This window comes from Lampetra planeri, chromosome 15 (genome assembly GCF_965212315.1).
Source record: "Lampetra planeri chromosome 15, kcLamPlan1.2.h2, whole genome shotgun sequence".
NCBI classification, from domain to species: domain Eukaryota; kingdom Metazoa; phylum Chordata; class Hyperoartia; order Petromyzontiformes; family Petromyzontidae; genus Lampetra; species Lampetra planeri.
In genome coordinates, this window is record NC_136121.1 from 372,449 (window position 1) to 391,349 (window position 18,901).

Consider the following 18,901-nt stretch of genomic DNA (forward strand, 5'->3'; position numbering starts at 1 on the left):
ACTCCGGGTTCCCCCTCCTCTGGCCCCCGGCCCGCGCCCCCAACGCGGGGTCACAAAACTGCACCGCCGCTGCTGCTTCTGCCGCTCTCTGTGACAGCAGCAGCAGTCAGCTGTAGCAGCAGCTCTCTGTGACAGCAGCAGTCAGCTGTAGCAGCAGCTCTCTGTGACAGCAGCAGTCAGCTGTAGCAGCAGCTCTCTGTGACAGCAGCAGCAGCAGTCGCCTCGCGATTCCTGGAGGCGCAGAAGCAGCACAGAGCGCAGCACCCAGAGACACGAGTCGGGGGATACGGGGCAGCCGCACGCACAGATACAAGACAGAGACACACACAAAAACAGACAGACAAGACACAGAGAGACAAGACAGAGACACACAAAAACAGACAGACAAGGCACAGAGAGACAAGACAGAGAGACACACAGAGAGAGAGACAAGACACAGAGACACAAGACACACACGCACAGAGACAGACAGAGAGAGACAGACGCAGAGAGACACAGACAGACAAGACACACAGAGACACACAGAGAGACAGACAAATCACAGAGAGAGACAAGACAGAGAGACAAACAAGACGCACACACAGACACACACAGAGAGACAGAGAGAGACAAGACAGAGACAAGGCGCACGCAGACACAAAGAGGCAGCGCGCCATGGATCCGTTCCGCAGGGCAGCCCACGAGGAGTTGGATGAGAGGCCCCTCACGATGGACGACGACGACGAGGAGGGGGAGGAGGGGGACGAGGAGGAGGAGGAGAGGCGAAGCGACCTGGCGGGGCCTGCGGTGAGAGGCCCGTATTCTCGGGTACGAGCATCCGCAACAACAACACAGATCAACACACACATACAGCAACACATACACACACAACACACACAGCAACACACACAGCAACACCACACACAGTAACAGACACAGCAACACAGATCTACACACACACAGCAACACACATCAACACAGATCTACACACAACACACAGCAACACACACAGCAATAGACACAGCAACACAGATCTACACACACACACAACACACAGCAACACACACAGCAACAGATCTACACACACACAACACACACAGCAACACAGATCTACACACACAGCAACACATACAGAGCAATACACAGCAACACACACACAGCAACACAGATCTACACACACAGCAATCCATGCAGAACAACAAAGACATCCCCGATATAAATATTCTCACCAGACTGTTGGGGCGAGCGCTGTGAGTGAGTAGCACCGATAGAGGTAGAGGCCGGCACGGCGCACGAGGGGTGGGTGGTTGGCCGGCACCAACACAATAAACAACACACACCAACACACACCAACAAAATAACACGCGCATCAACACACACCAACACACATCAACACAACAATAACAACACACACCAACACAATAACAACACACATGAACACACCAACACAATAACAACACACATGAACACACCAACACAATAACAACACACACCAACACAATAACACACACATCAACACACACACCAACACAATAACACAATATCAACACACATAACAACACACACACCAACGCATTAACAACACACATCAAGACAATAACAACACACACACCAACACAATAACAACACACACCAACACAACACACATCAACACAATAACAACATAACAACACACAACAACAACAACCGCCATTCGCCACTAAGTGGCGGTGACGTCACCACGACGCTTGTGCCACACCAACACAACACACACATCAACACAATAACACAATACCAACACACACACCAACACAATAACACCACACATCAACACACATCAACACAATAACAAGACACACTAACACAATAACACCACACACATCAACACAAAAACAACACACAGCACACAAAGACAAGAATCCGTCCGACTGTTGAGACGGGGACTGTTCACGACACAGATCAACAACAACAACACAGACACAGAGACGACACACACACAGATCAACAACACAGAGAGACGACACACACACAGATCAACAACAACAACACAGACACAGAGATGACAGACACACAGATCAACAACACAGACACACACACAGATCAACAACAACACAGATACACACACAGATCAACAACAACACAGACACAGAGACGACAGACACACAGATCAACAACAACAACACAGACACAGAGACGACAGACACACAGATCAACATCAACAACACAGACACAGAGACGACACACACACAGATCAACAACACAGACACACACATATCAACAACAACATAGACACACACACAGATCAACAACAACACAGATACACACACAGATCAACAACAACACAGACACACACAGATCAACAACACAGACACACACAGATCAACAACAACAACACAGACACACACAGATCAACAACAACACAGACACACACAGATCAACAACAACACAGACACACACAGATCAACAACAACACAGACACACACAGATCAACAACAACAACACAGACACACACAGATCAACAACAACAACACAGACACACACAGATCAACAACAACAACAACACAGACACACACAGATCAACAACAACAACACAGACACACACAGATCAACAACAACACAGACACACACAGATCAACAACAACACAGACATACACAGATCAACAACAACAACACAGACACACACAGATCAACAACACAGACACACACAGATCAACAACAACAACACAGACACACACAGATCAACAACAACACAGACACACAGATCAACAACAACACAGACACACACAGATCAACAACACAGACACACAGATCAACAACAACAACAAGACAGTGCCTGTGTGTCTGTGTGTGTGTTTTAATCGTGCCTTGTGTGCACCCACGGAGGGCCTCACTGAGTCTCGCGACTCTCGTGTCTCAGGAGGGGAGGGTCCTGCCCGAGTTAATTGGCGCTGCCGCTGCTGCAGGAGGCGGCGTGGACACTGTGGGGGTGTGGGGGGCAGTGTGGACCCGTACAGTAGCAGAGGGACCCGTACAGTAGCAGAGGGACCCGTACAGTAGCAGAGGGACCCGTACAGTAGCAGAGGGACCCGTACAGTAGCAGAGGGACCCGTACAATAGCAGAGGGACCCGTACAGTAGCAGAGGGGCCCGTACAGTAGCAGAGGGACCCGTACAGTAGCAGAGGGGCCCGTACAGTAGCAGAGGGACCCGTACAGTAGCAGAGGGACCTGTACAGTAGCAGAGGGACCCGTACAGTAGGAGAGGGACCCGGCACGTACCCCCTCGTCACCCAGAGAGGGAGCTGTGTGTGGGTCGTGTGCCCGGGTCGTGTTCAGCATGGGGGGCTACTTGGGAAGTGAACTTGTTGGGGGGGGGGGGTCCCTGATCGGGCTCAAGTGGGGGTCCCAGCAGCAAACCACGCACCCCACAGACAAAGCTGCCCCGTGTAACCTGTAACAGACTTGGGGCAAGTGCTGTCAGCGAGCAGCACCTATGAAGGCCGGCACTGTGGCACACGAGGGGGGTGGGTGGCCAGCACCACGCCCGGCGGCCTTTGTCTCCCCAGTGGCGATGTTTACACACCGCGCCAGGTACTCATTTGAGGCCGGGTCGACATAGGGGAGGCCCATGACCGGTTCAGATACTCATCACTGGCGCTGGCCGTGAGTGGGAATCGAACTCGGGTCGCCGGGTTCGTAGAGAGCGGCGCGCTAACCGTTGCACCACCGCTCCCACGGACCCCAAACGCACGGGGACCCTCCTCACATCACATCGACAATCTCTTAAACCACGGGTGCGGAACGCAGGTACAGTGGCCCAACACGTCAAGTGTCCAGCAACAAACAGCACAATTAAAGCTGTAATAGATAAGAGCTGACACGTGTCTTGCATTGAGCGAGGTCTTAGGAACTTGGGAAAAGAGACACTGCGGGGGAATTCTAAAGTTGAGCAGTGCAGGGGAAGAGGCAGACAAGCGAGGTGACCTGCAGTGAGTGAGTTGCTGTGACCTGCAGTGTGGTGAGTGTAGGGGTGAGTGTGTTGTTGTGACCTGCAGTGTGGTGAGTGGGTGAGTGAGTTGCTGTGACCTGCAGTGTGGTGAGTGTAGGGGTGAGTGTGTTGTTGTGACCTGCAGTGTGGTGTGTGTAGGGGTGAGTGTGTTGTTGTGACCTGCAGTGTGGTGAGTGTAGGGGTGAGTGTGTTGTTGTGACCTGCGGTGTGGTGAGTGGGTGAGTGTGTTGTTGTGACCTGCAGTGTGGTGAGTGGGTGAGTGTGTTGTTGTGACCTGCAGTGTGGTGAGTGTAGGGGTGAGTGTGTTGTTGTGACCTGCGGTGTGGTGAGTGGGTGAGTGTGTTGTTGTGACTTGCAGTGTGGTGAGTGGGTGAGTGAGTTGTTGTGACCTGCAGTGTGGTGAGTGGGTGAGTGAGTTGTTGTGACCTGCAGTGTGGTGAGTGGGTGAGAGTGTTGTGACCTGCAGTGTGGTGAGTGGGTGAGTGTGTTGTTGTGACCTGCAGTGTGGTGAGTGTAGGGGTGAGTGTGTTGTTGTGACCTGCAGTGTGGTGAGTGGGTGAGTGTGTTGTTGTGACCTGCAGTGTGGTGAGTGGGTGAGTGTGTTGTTGTGAACTGCAGTGTGGTGAGTGGGTGTGTTGTTGTTGTGATCTGCAGTGTGGTGAGTGGGTGAGTGTGTTGTTGTGACCTGCAGTGTGGTGAGTAGGTGTGTTGTTGCGACCTGCTGTGTGGTGAGTGGGTGTGTTGTTGTTGTGATCTGAGTGGGTGTGTTGTTGTTGTGATCTGCAGTGTGGTGAGTGGGTGTGTTGTTGTTGTTGTGACCTGCAGTGTGGTGAGTGGGTGTGTTGTTGTTGTGACCCTCACATCTTCATCTAAGCTCTTCATGGTAATTTACAAAACTCGCCCTACTTCCCCCCTGACCCCATTCCTGCGTTCCTTCTACCTTGCCTCCTCCCTCTTATCTTCCCCTACCTTGTGTCCATTTTTCAATCCTACCTCTCCAAACGTGTCTTCAGAGAAGTAGGAGAAACCCAAACTGGAAGAAATCCTCCCCAAGCCTTCGCCATAATTTCGTGATAAGTTGATAACTCATAGAGCTCCTGCACACGACATGATTTCGTCCCACCATTCCCGCCGCATTGCCCGTGCTTCTTCACACGCTTTTCAGATTGTGGTCCATGGTCTATGTTCATGTCCACATTCTGATCCGCGTGAGTCGTAGTTTGCACCGATCGATCGCGTTCTTCTATCAGGCGCATTGCTGCGTCACTTCTCGTGGCCGGGTTGAGGTTGACATCGGCACCAAAGACGAAGTTCCCCCGTATAGCCTTAACAGGCTGTAGGGGCAAGTGCTGTTAGTGAACACCTATGAAGGCCAGAACGGTATACGAGGAGGTGGGTGGCCAGCACCACGCCCGACCGCCTTTGTCTCCCCAGTGGCGATGTTTACACACTGCACCATCTACTCATTTGAGGCTGAGTCGACCTAGGCGAGGCCCAGGACCGGTTCAGATCAACGTCACCGGGGTTGGCCGTGAGCGAGAATCGAACACGGGTCGCTGGGTTCATAGCGCAGCGCGCTAACCGCTACACCACCGCTCCCCACACGTTGTTTGTGCACTCAGGTGACATCAGCACCACACCCCTGCTCTCATCCACCTCTGCATTCCATCTCTGTGGTTCCGGTCTGTTGGCAGTGGTTGTTCTCGGTACACTCACTCTCCTCTTCATTTCAGCCGTGCCCCTCTGAAAGACAACTCCAATCGTTCAGTGCACTGGTTGCACTGTTTAGCCTTCCACAAAATGGGTAACACATTAACAATTTCATATTTGCTGATGTGGTTACGATGACATCCAATGGAAATGAACGACAGAACATAATCAAATAATTGAAAGAAAACGGCAAAGTGGGGCTCAAAGCAAATAGGAGCAAAGTTGGTTTGTTGAACAATGCCTTTGTTATCATCCAAGAGTTTTCGGCATCACATGTTAAGACTACACACGATGCATTTGGAGGAGAAAGGTACAGTATTGTCAAATAGAGGAAGTGCAATTAAACTTTTTTTTACGATCAGTAAACCTGTTGTATTCATAATAGCTTGTGACAGAACCTCGACAAGGGATATGCATGAGTTGATAGGTGAGGGGTGGGTGGATGAGTGAGCGGAGGCTCGTGAAGGACGCTGCTGCTGGGCAGTTGGAGGCAGTCGCCCTCCAACAACAACTGAGGGCAGAGGAGCGACGCTCACAACAACGAGCGGAGCTCCGGGCTGATAAAACGCAGCAAGTTGGTGGTGCATCTGCCAGTCACCTCAGTCATTCTGACTGAGGTGACTGGCCTGCAGCGGGCCTTCCACACCTCTTCGTCCCTCGTGGTGCAGATCGTCTGTCCCAAGCTCCGTGGTGATGTCACTGCCACTTGGTGGCGAATGGCGGTTGTTGTTGGGGTGGTTGAGGTTTGGGTTCGTGGGTGGGAGAGGAGTCACCTGCCAGGTCTCAGACACCAGGGCCAGGAGAGAGACGGGATATTTCCTCGCTTTTTGCGGGTTCGGTTTGTGCAGTTTTGCGTGTATGCGGCTAACCTATTTCTACCCCAAATTCACTACATTATGCGATTTGAGTTAACTCGCATGCGGCTACGCGGTCGAACGTGGGCAAGATTGCGTGTGTACTGTGTGCGCTGCTCGGCAGGCAGCTATATCTGGTGCGTTGTGGATTGTGTGACTGATGGTCCATGCTGCACGATTTCGCTTTGTGTGCACAAGGCGAGGGAAACTGGTGTCAGCTGAACGTTGTGCGCTCAGGTGTGCTCAGACCTGGAACCCGAACAGGCGCTTGTACAAATAACACGAAGTTTTATTTGGGGCACTACCCTGTTTTTTTTAGCAAATGATGTAACGACCTCGTGCTCGGGACGGTGAGACGCGTGCCTGAACTTGCTGAGGAACTCTTTTGACTTCTGCGGGGAAGGGACAGGGGCTGTCTCGCAGACAGAAAACAGTGACCTGGCGGGGCCGGAGGCCCAGCGAGTGGGTGGAGGATAACGTGCCCGTCGTCGGAAGAGTGAAGGGTGAGCGTGGGAGGAGGCAGGCGGGGGGTGGGGGCAGCCGTCTGCGTGGAGAGAGCCGGGAGGATGGAGGGAAAAGGAGAGGGCCGCTTGGGAAGGGCAGTACAGCTTCGTGCAGACTTCTTGTTTTTCCACACGGCTGCTGATTTAGATGCAGATCAACGACTGCAATGTCACAGTCAAGTGGTCAAGCCCAGATAACTGCGTCAGGAGCGGTGGAGTTGTATCGCATTGCTTCGTTCTACGTTGATCGGTCTGTTCTGGGTGACCACAGTCGTGCACTGCGTGGCTTGTGTTGTTGCTCTGGAGACCGGGAGATTGATGACACTTTGTAACACATTTTTGTTCCTGGGTAGTAAGTGTTATTTCCTAATTGCTTATGCCTCAAAAGTATAGAAAATGGCTATTATTCCCCACAAACTTTGCTTTTGTGACCAGGACAGTGATGTTTTGAAATGTACCTTTTGATCTCCGACAGGCATGCCGAAATATGCCTTGTAGGCCTCACACATATTCGCAGATGCTTAAACAGAGTACTTTTTTCGCTTTTGTTTTGATAAATTGCCCGCAGACATAGCAAAATGCGTCCACCGGATGCTTGCAGCCTCTTGATGCCATCTCAGAAAAATACTGATATGTAGCCACTTAGGCAGCTGGAACTAAAGTGAACTGGTGGGCTTAAGGCCCCTGTATTTATACTACTATTTATATTACTGGAAAGTTCTAGAATGTTCTAGAAGTTACTCCAAGTTTACTCAGCACTGAATCTATCTGGAATGTTCTGGAAAATAGGTAAATTTCAAAATATCACTGTTCTGGTCACAAAAGCAAAGTTTGTGGGGAATAATAGCTATTTTCTGTACTTTTGAGGCATAAGCAATTAGGAATTAACACTACCCGGGAACAAAAAATAAATAAATAACTGTTACACCGTGTGATCGATGTTCGGTCACCGTGTTGACGGCATTAGTCGTGATTTCTCACCTAACAGTGTGCGCCGCGTGAAAGCTGCCATCTTCCGCTCCAAATGTGTGGACTAATCTCCGCCTGTATGGGATAGCGTGTTTCCCCCTCACACTCGTGGGGTTTCTCCCACATGTTATAAACGCTCATTAATTTTGCGGAAAATGTTTGAATGCACTGAAGACCGCAGAGCTTGTGCCTGGCTCCTGCCTTCCCACTCGCCTGTGGCTCCTCGCTCCTCCACGCATTACCACTTGCTCAGCGCCGTGATGAGGTGCATTCTGCAGGAACGACTCGATAATCTACGCAAGACAAAAGCATCGTTTATTATTACGAACGTTGGGATGAGTGGAGTCGCGCCCGGTCGGGTGGAACCCAATGGGAGGGAGGGGGGGGGCACGTGTTTACCCCACTGCCACCAACGTGGGTGGTGGTGTATGTATGTTTGCTGAACTTCCACAATCGAGGTTTTTGGGTTAGATCACGTGAGTATGAATGTGTCATTAAACCCGCCACCTCCCGACACGGCCAATAGTAAGGTTCGTCACGTAAACAAAACGTGACAATTCGTTACTAGTGCAGCACTAACCGGTGTGTTGGACACATTCATATTTATTCCATCTAACTCAAAAACCGCTATTATGGATAATATTCGTCGCGAAAGCCTACGTGCTAAACTTTGTTGAACTTCTTTCGCACCGTACGTAGCCAACCATGATTATTATCATGGTAATTATCATGGTTGGCTATTATTCAGTGGTGCAAAGGCCTTAGTGTTTAAGTGCACAGTGGATCTCTCCCCGTGTGCTTGGTCCTCTCGCCACGATCCCTGTAATTTGCGGGAACAGATTCTTCTGTGAATCGTCTTAACATGCGCAGGTCGGGTCTTCCCATTACCTGGGTTAATTCCACCAATCCCAGTGTCTACAACTTGTGTGGCTAACAGGCGTGGCGCATGATTCCCCAAGGCCTCTGTCTAAACCGCAGAAGGTTGTCACGTGTCTGCGGTTCTGCATGCGCTGAGACGACCTTCATCCCACGGTGGATTTGCCGGAGGGTTGTAACTTCATTTTATTATTCTTTCGCTGTCAAAATGTTTCATTATAATTTTACCGCTCGCTTGGAAATAGAGCAATTAAAGCAAACTAGCCTGGACCCCAGGATTCTAAGAATCGATGGTGGAATTCCCACCACCGGATTCGGGCTGTGGACAGAAGATGAGCACCAACGCCTCTTTCGGACCTTTTGACATTTAGAAAACAAAGCAACAAGCACGTGCCTGCCGTGGAGGCGGAGCAGGTGCCTGCTGCCAGCCTGGTGAAGTCAGCAGTCACATGAGTGGTGGTGTGGGAGGGGGTGTCACAGGGTGTGCGGCTGCAGCAGTTGCTAAGCTTCGTGATGGGGCAAGTAAGTGGGTTGTTGTTTTTGTGCTCAACTGGTGCCGTGAGCTTCCGGCAGCAGCTCCAGCTACCCCCCCCGAGGGCAATCCACTCTTTTTGAATGGGATATTGTATTATACCATTTCAATTGTACGACTTACGCAGGTTTATGCAGTTTGAGGGTGAGAAAACATTTACTGGCAAAAACCCCCACCCGGTTTTGTAATTCCCAAAGATAAACACCCTTGGATTTGTTTTCCTCCAGAAATTTGAATGTACATGCCGAGTTCCATCTCCATGAGCTTGGTCGTAGCTGAGCCTGCCGGCTTGGTGTGAGACTCTGCGTGAGTCTCTGAGTGAGTGAGTCTCTGAGTGAGACTCTTGTGTGAGTCTCTGTGTGAGACTCTGAGTGAGTCTCTGAGTGAGTCTCTGTGTGAGACTCTGAGTGAGTCTCTGTGTGAGACTCTGTGTGAGACTCTGAGTGAGTCTCTGAGTGAGTCTCTGTGTGAGACTGAGTGAGTCTCTGTGTGAGTCTCTGAGTGAGTCTCTGCACACAGAGAGACTCTGTGTGAGTCTCTGCGTGAGGTTCTGCGTAGGGCTCGTTTCAGCGTTCGCAACGCGACGGGCGGCTCGGTGGGATCTGTGCCTCCACCTTTGCGGGTTCCAGTCCCGTCAGAGGCCGGATTGGGGCACCTGCCGCCATTCTCTACTCCGTGGCTTCTGCTCAAGAACGTGCAACATACAAACAAACCTGGATGGAAAGGGTGCCGTGGGGGTAATTCGATGAGAACTGTAAAACAGCAGTGTTGCTGTGGCGCGTGACGGTGAGTGGCCCGCACCGAGTCGTGAGTGCTGCTCCGTCAGCAGTCGCGGCGGCAGCAGCAGCAGAAGGCCACATGCAGCTCTCGGGGTGTGCTGAGCAAGCGCGTTTGCACAAAGCACGTGTTCCTGGAATGTGTTGAAAGAACACCGCATACATTTACTCCACTTTCTTTAAAGTAAGTGGCTTGGTTATCAATTTGTGGAATAAACTGCAATTGATGATGCCGACTGCTGCTGTCGTAAGAAACCTTGGGTTTCTTAATCGTATGCTTGCTTTGTTCAAACTGGCGTGGGGTTTTTTTTTTGGTAATTTCCCTTCTAGACTTATATATTTATTTTCCTCAACTCGTGACCAAAGAGGAAGACGCTTTCAAAACACGACACAAAATCATTTTTCGCGTTGTGGTTGTTGTGGCGTTGAAAATAAATAGATCAGCAGACAATGACTCTTTATATTTATCTCTAAAACGTTAAAGTATTTTTACACAAACCATCGGCGCCACAGTTGATTCAGTACAAGCAAATCCCAAGCTTGGCTTGTGATCTAGGCCGCACGATGCGTGACCCGATGAGATGTCACACACGGAACCCGTGGCAGTGGAAAGGCATCATGATATCATCATCATCGTTGTCATCACTTTCTGACTGCGGAAAATATCTCCAGCATCTTCACTCTTTCAGCCTCCATTGTCAGCTCGAGATTTGGCCACCGTGAAAGTGGTTTTACTTACTGTAGATTCCAGCAGAGTGGCCTAGGGGTAACGCTCGTCAGCGCCCTTGTAATGCTGTGCCACGTTACGGCGCTTTAGCAGCTGTCAACATTATTATTAGAAGAAGAAGGGCCTGGCTAGATGCCCGACTCGGGTACCTCTCTGCAGTTTGTATGTTTTCTATCTCCCTGTTCTGCGTGGGATTCCTCCAGGTTCTGCAGTTTCCTCCCAGAGCTAAACAAACATACATCGTAACTTACTGGTATTGGCCAAAACATCCCAGTGCCGAAAAAAGTCACCTGCAAATGACTCGATGGGAATTACACAGCGACATCACTGCGGCGGCATAGCTTGCCGCGGTGGTGGCGGTGGTGGTGGAAACGCGGTTTGTCTTTGCCTGCGTGGCACGTGCCTCCATGTCCGAGGGCCCCACCCGCGCCCGAACGGGGCCACGCGTTAGCCCAGCGGCACCTCGTGGACACTGCGTGCTTCCGTGCATCCAGAAACAAGAGAAGCGTCTCCCCGCAGGAGACCCGGGTTCCACGTGGAGCGACAAGCGCGTTTATTAAGCCTGCAGAACATTGCCTCCCATCGAGATTCGATGAGTCGAGTTCAATGGGCGGTGACGCGGCCCAGCGGGAGCGTGCTCACCGCTTGTTGTTGAGGTTTGCGGTTCGAATCCAGTGGCCACCCTGGTTATTACTGTGGTTGTGTATTGACCGCGATACTTTACACCGTCCGCTTCACAGCCGACGTTAAATAAACCCGTGATGTAATTTCGTAAGAGTAGGCCATTGTGTGCTGGCATTTGGCCAAATTTGATAATCACCCTCAAATTACTCAATTGGGACATGTACACACCAATCGTCGCCCCTTGGCAGAACACTCGTGGTAAAGGGTAATGAGACTCAGGCTCTTCCGGGTAAAGAAGCAGAATACTGTAGTAGTAGTAGTAATAATAATAATACAATGAAAAACATTTGACCAGGACAGACTGTCAGCGTGAGTCGTGTTTGCAGATTCTGTTACTTGACATTTATGGAAACCTGATTCGCCACGTGTTGCCGAGGCTCCAAGTTGTAACGCCCGCACGGAATTATTTTGTAACAATGGAAAACAAGGCCACTGCGTTAGCTACAGTACTGTAGTTGTGCACCCACTCCAAAAAAAATATTTTATACAACGAACCCGATTTTTTTCCCAACGCTGCATTGCCATTCCTCATTTCCGTACAGAAATATCGTGCGGCGTACAGAGACTGTGCACAGTGGATGCCTGCTTACGCCGCGGTTACAAAACAAAACACGGTTTGGAGAAGTCTGCTCATCATGCCCAAAGGTGCCGTGTTGATTGAGAAGGTACGCTCTGCTGAAAACCCCGCAGACGACGGTGCGGCTATGTCAGTGAAAAAATTGAAAGCATCATCCAGTCGGCCTTTCTTGATGCCGGTGGTGACGGTGGGGGCCGTGTTCGGGGGTGCAGCCGCCTACTCCGTAGCGTGTCCACCCATATATTTTGCACACAACGGAAGCAGGCTGCGTGGGATTGCAGCGTCTCACGCAGAGAAAAGCGGATCTGAAGGAGAGCCAAGTTGTGGCAATAGGCAGCAAAGGTCAGCGAGGAAGAGCAAGCGCAAAGAGGAAGGAGAGACGGGCGAAGGGAAGCACGTGACGGGCAGAGAATAGACGAGAGGGGTTAGCTGACAACATCAGTAGTCGGCCAGCAAATGGGGCACGCACTTTCCTGTGGACAGCTGTGCAAGAGGGCCCAGAGATAAACATAAATCTATATATATAACGAGAAAATCCATCGCAACATTCAAATAGTGCATGCCAGAACATAGGAAGTTTCAAGGCCTATATGCATTCTACAACAATCAACAGGTCATCTTCGGTAAAGTCACGTAGAAGGGAAATAATAAAATAATAAAAATTAAACATAATAAAATAATTCTCACGACGTTTCGGCCACAACGCAAGCAGCCGTCCATGCGTTGTGGCCGAAACGTCTCACGACGTTTCGGCCACACGTGCCTTTACCGAAATAACCAAGAAGATGAATCCCTGCAGTCACGAAAGCTTTAAATCGAAAAATCAACAGGTCCTGAAGAACTGCAACAGCACTGAGACACAGAGATAGACAACGATGGACCTGTTTTGTTCTTAGTCGGACTCATCAGCACAGTATCGTCACACATGCTCACTGCTGCAGACTGTCAGTTGGTCACATTTGTGAAATGTATTAAGGCAAGAGGAGCATTCTGCAGTACTTTGGGAACTGCCGATGATTCTTACATAAGGCACAGGGGTGGAGTGCTTTTGTCGGCATGTTTGTGTTGTTTGAAACTGAAGAGCCCAGGGGTCTGAGCACAGGCAGACTCGTGATGGTCGGACTCAACTAATGCCATGACAGGGAGTTGTTTACATTTCATTATTCAGTAAGTACTGTCGCTTCGAAATCCTGTTGTGTGAATGTGATATATTCACTCAGAGTACAGTATAAGTTCATAATCTGTTCAGATCAGATGCTGTCCCTTCATCTCATAGCTAACTTAAATTTTTGTTGATTTTTAAACCATAGTGTTTTTGTTACCGTTATAAGGACCCTAAGGGTTGGTGCACTAAACGTTCATAATTTCTCAGGTGCAATGAAAGTTTTAGTCCCCGCTATGAAACCTTCGGTGCGTTGATTATTGCCCCCAATGGCCATCGCCGCTGTAAACGGAATTCGCCCCCAGGATCGAGGCCGGGGAGGAGCACCTCCACTCGAACGCCAGCACGGGACGCCCGGGGCAGCTCCAACGTACAGTTGCGGTGTAGGGGGTGAGCACCCTAGCCCAGGGCTTCACAACCGGTGCGCCGCCAATTGGGCACGCCGCTGCGCCGCCAATGGGCACGCCGGTGCGCCGCCAATGGGCACGGCGGTGTGCCGCCAATGGGCACGCCGGTGCGCCGCCACCGAGCATGGCGGTGCGCCGCCAATGGGCACGCCGGTGCGCAGCCAGTGTGCCGCCAATGGGCACGCCGGTGTGCCGCCGGTGTGCCGCCAATGGGCACGCCGGTGCGCCGCCGGTGTGCTGCCAATGGGCACGCCGGTGCGCCGCCGGTGTGCTGCCAATGGGCACGCCGGTGCGCCGCCGGTGTGCTGCCAATGGGCACGCCGGTGTGCCGCCGGTGTGTCGCCAATGGGCACGCCGGTGTGCCGCCGGTGTGCTGCCAATGGGCACGCCGGTGCGCCGCCGGTGTGCTGCCAATGGGCACGCCGGTGCGCCGCCGGTGCGCCGCCAATGGGCACGCCGGTGCGCCGCCACCGCTGTGCCGCCACCGAGCACGGCGGAGCACCACCGCAGCAAATTCCAGTGAGCTGCGGTATTTTGAGAATGACAGTAAAGGAAAGAACCTGACTATTCCCAGGGCAGGAGAGACGAACTCTCCATGTCCGTGCCGTTGAGTGGCCGATGCAGCCTCCACCCTCATCCCCCCCACTCGCCGCTCTCTCCTCTCTGTCCGTCGGTCGCACGTGCGGAGTATGGCGGACGGCCGTCAACCCTCACCCCCAGGCCTCTAGACTCTCGGTCGCGATTGCAGAGTTGGGCAGTCTTGTGCGACGTTTGAGTCAGCTCGATAGTGAGTGCTGTGGAATGAACAAGGTTGAAAAGCACTGCCTTGCACGAACATTGAAATTGCATCGAATAATCACTTCGAGCATATTTACCACACCTTCCGATTAGCACGGTTGGCTACGTACGGTGCGAAAGAAGTTAAAAATACATACAAGAAACCATGGACAGAGTTATGATCTCATCAGCACGATTCGACTCAACAATTTAATGAATTGTTACTGTCTGTGGTCACAACTCATTTTGATGGCTTGTGTTTTGACAATTGTAGAGCCTGTGGAATCTACTGCAGTTGCTGGTTTCCAGTTCTATTCAATTCTTACCTCCGGCAATATGTTCTGGATTCAAATGCCAACGTAGAGGTCTGCTAGCCACGAGAGGGCTTTAGGAGAAAGTTTGTGTAGTTTTTATTTTCCTCCATTGAGGAAGTGCAGACTACAGCGGTTCACTGTATGGTCCATAGTTTGGGTTGCATGCCTACAATTGCACTACTGTGGCTTGTCTTTAATTTTCCTTTCATGAAGGAGATGTGCCCATCAGCTTGTTGATGTTTTCACTGAGTGAAGTTCTCTCGCACGCACACAAACACGAAGACATCCAATCCTCAAAGCACAGCGCGATACATGGGCCCTGAGCATATGTGTCATGTCTCCGGTTCAACGGTGAAGGTCGATCATTGTGCTCAACGTGCGTGCGGCCCACGACGTCGAGCCTGGCGGACAGCAACTCGCAGCCGTCCGTGTAAACAGAGACACGGTAGCCGTGTATGTATTGGTGTAGAACTTATTTCACGCCGTACGTAGCCAACCGCGGTAATTTGAGGTTCAGATGTGGGGTGGGGTTGGTGACGCGAGCGGGTCGGTACAGGTGAGCGGTTGCCGCAGGCGAGACGGCCGAGGTGAGACGGGACCCATGGAGTTGTTTTGCCGAGTCATGGTGCTGTGGTGCGGCGGCGCCTCCTCGAGGCGTGACCGACGGGGTAGACTCGCCGACTCGCACTGCGTGCCCCCGACCTGGTGTTCAGTTTCTCGGCGCCATCCCGGGTGGTGACACAGGTGCGTCCAGTTGGTAATAACATTGAACAGTAATACTCACAACCTGCCTTTGTGAAAAGAAAAGGTCAGATTCATCGACTAAAGTTGTAAGTGTTTGATGTCATCCCCGCATGAAAGGCCCACAACCTCGGTGGATTTGAATTGCGATCATTTTGCATTCACATCTGTTCACGCAAATGTAAGCTAAATTTGCACGCCCCGTAGCTTCTGCTGCAGTTGCTCTAGATTCACGCTCCCGTGTGTGTGCAGGAGTTCCAGGCGGGTAAGTCTCGGAATCGTTCTCTCGTTCTCTTCAGCACGTGCAACCCGCAGCACGTTGCAGACTTCCGGCAATTGCTCCGATCAGGGCCCCGGAACTCCCCTCACCAGCTTCTTTTAACCTTAAAAGAGTTTTTTTTCCGGTTAGATTGCATAAATATAAATGTGTTGTTGTTAAACCTGCCACCACCCGACACATTAATCGGTAAGGTTTGTCACGTGAACAAAACCTGCCAAATCGTTACGACTTCAGCACACGCCGGTTGTGTGTGTTGGAGAGTAAACCTCACTACAACATTGACAATTCGAGTGCCGTGACGTTTCGCCGGTAATTGCAACCAGCTTCATCAGGCGACAGCCAGAATTTGTGGAGAAATCCTCATCGTCACTATGAGCTAATCGGGTGCGAAGACCAGAATGGAGGTTGGGTTAATGTAGTCATATGAATTACAATGGATATATTATTATTAGTTGGGTTATTCACAGTTAATCGACATACATAATGTACATTTATACATTATGTATGTCACATTAACAATTTTTGGGTCCAAAAATCTTTCCTCCAACCGACCCCTCCTTTATATTTAACTTTGCCCGGGCTTTTACAAATTAACCTCTCCGCCAATCAGATTTTAGTGTTTCACGCGTGGGAATTGAGCACCTTATTTCAACTCGCAAGTCCAAGTACAGATTGTATAGATTCTCACCACTATATGTTGACGTCACTATCTATATAAAATCGCAAATCTGTCTGTCTGTCTGTGTGTGTGTCTGTCTGTCTGTGTGTCGCCGGACCATACGCAGTTTCATTGGACGAAATGTGAGGGATTTGCGAGACACGATTGGTCTGTTTGGTTTTCCTAGCGCTGCGATTGGCCCGTTCATCGAGGCCGTGGCGGAGTAGCGCAGTTAGTAGCGCCCTCGCTTCCCATGCCAAAGGTCGCGGGATCGATCCCCGCGTCCTTCACAGGCGAATATATTTTTAAATCCTTTATATTAAGTTCGCTGCCACGCATATAAAGAATTTATAGTGAAAAACTTTCTTTTTACGGGTTATACTTATTATTTATTACTGCAGAGCGGCCGAGGAGATCGTGGCTGGGGGGGTGGGCAGGGGTAGCAGCCCAACCCCAGCCTGCCAAGGTGACACCTTGGCCGGCTGGGTAATCTAGGTGAGGCCGGAGGCTCTGCACGGGACTAGGCCTCACCACGCCACTCTGACAGGTGAGTACTTTGTGCTATACAGTCCATAAATACTGCTATAGAGTCAGCATGTACTGCTGTAATCATAGCAGGTACCACCACACTATGCACTGCTGCAGTGAAAGCAGGTACCACCACAGTCAGTACGCACTGCAGTTACATTATTAAGAGTAGTTTTGAAATATTTTTTTACCCCGGGCAACGCCGGGTACTTCCTGCTAGTCAATCTATAGATTCACTCCACTACTGATTCTATAGATCCACACCACTGAGTCTCTATGCGCCTCAATAGCAGTACAAAGAGAAAGGATCTGTGAATCTAATAGTGCATCAATTTCATTGTGGAAGCGTCATGGCGGCGAGATGTTAACTACCTCGCCTCATATACATGAGGTAGTGGGTTTGATCCCCAGCCTGACTCCTTCATATATGGAGTTTGTATGTTCTTCCCATGGTCGTGTAGATTTTTCTCCAGGTCCTCCGGTTTTTCCCTCCACATTTAAAAACACGCATTTAGAGTATGTGTCTGATATAAATGTCCACGTGATAAGCCACTTCGTTGAGCTGTCATTTGTGGCCAGGTCGCTTCTGAAAAAGTGAAAAAGAGCTGTGTAGCTCAGTGGGCGTTACCTGGTAAAGAATATTCCCATTATACGCAGTAATATGTTCGCGAGCTCGACGCCAATGTCGGGGTCTCCTGGCCACGAGGTGAGGGCTTCAAGATGGAGAGTTCGTGTCGTTTGGCTGCTCCTCTTCCGTTGTAGGAGCTCAGACTACGGTGGTTTACTGCATGGTCAGTGGCTTGGCTTACATGGCCACACTCGCTCTCCCGTGACCTGTCTTTGATTGTTTTACATTCATTAAGGAGATTTGCACGTAAGCTCGTGGATGTTCCCACGTGGTCGATGGTACGTCAAAAAACGTGAAAGCCGGGACGTGCGATGCATTGTCAGTGAAATAGCAAAAGGACTTTTAAGATAAAGGGTTGGTCAGGCACAGGTCGAACAACTATGTGAGGGTGTGAGCTCGCCATGGTCACGAGGGGAGGAGAATGATTAATGGTGCAGATTCCCGTGTTGTGTCAAGGTGGGGGCAGTGGGGGGGTTCAACGAAGTGGGTTCGAGGGTAGGGCACCTGGGTTCAGAGCTGTGGACAGGTGGGGCACAGCGAATGTTGCACTCAGGGGCATCGGAGTTCACAGATGGCGGGCGGTGGGGGTGTTTGAGGCGTGAGAAGGGGCGCTTAGACTACAAGGTGGCTAGAACGCGCTGACAGATGGAAAAAGAGAACGAAGAAGATTCTATATGACGGAGATGACCGCGAGTTGAGTCAAGCGATAGGGGAGGGCAAAGCGACGGCTAGACACTGCTTGTGGAGGTTTATTGAGTGACCGTTGAATGCATCCACATAATCCAAGTGGAGTTGTTGTTCCACGTAATGCTTTTGCTTGACTGAGCGACCGTGTTTTGCCGTCACAGTGTTATCACAAACGACTCCAGAAAGTCCGATCTCGACATCCGCGTGGATATTTAGTTCGCCTTCTTAGTCCCCATCGCATAGAACCAAAGACAAAGAAGACCCTATAGTCTTAACAGACTATTGGGACAAGTGCTGTTAGCGAGGCCCATGACCGGTTCAAATAATCGTCACTGATGGTGCTGGTGGCCGTGAGCTGGAATTGAACTCGGGTCGCCGGGTTCATATCGCAGAGCTCAAACCACTACACTACTGCTCCCCATCGCCACAGACAGTGACACACATAGACACACGTGCATTTCTGTTGTCATTGAGGTATCACAGTGTTCCATAAGCAATGCCACGGTGGCGAGACGTTAACTCCCTCGCCCGGTATGCAGAAGGTCA

The 18,901-nt window shown here is 50.8% G+C and overlaps 1 protein-coding gene across 3 annotated transcripts in view; it reads left to right on the forward strand.

Moving 5' to 3' along the window:
* LOC144722568 (endothelin-converting enzyme 1-like) overlaps positions 1–18,901 on the forward strand; it is a 55,985-nt gene continuing 37,084 nt past the window's right edge. For 2 of the 3 annotated variants that reach the window (XM_078600749.1, XM_078600751.1), the window contains exon 1: positions 1–807. In XM_078600749.1, coding sequence (XP_078456875.1) covers positions 655–807 — 153 coding nt within the window. In that variant the 5' untranslated portion in view covers positions 1–654. The remainder of the gene's footprint in view (positions 808–18,901) is intronic. The other variant, XM_078600750.1, reaches the window with a different exon arrangement.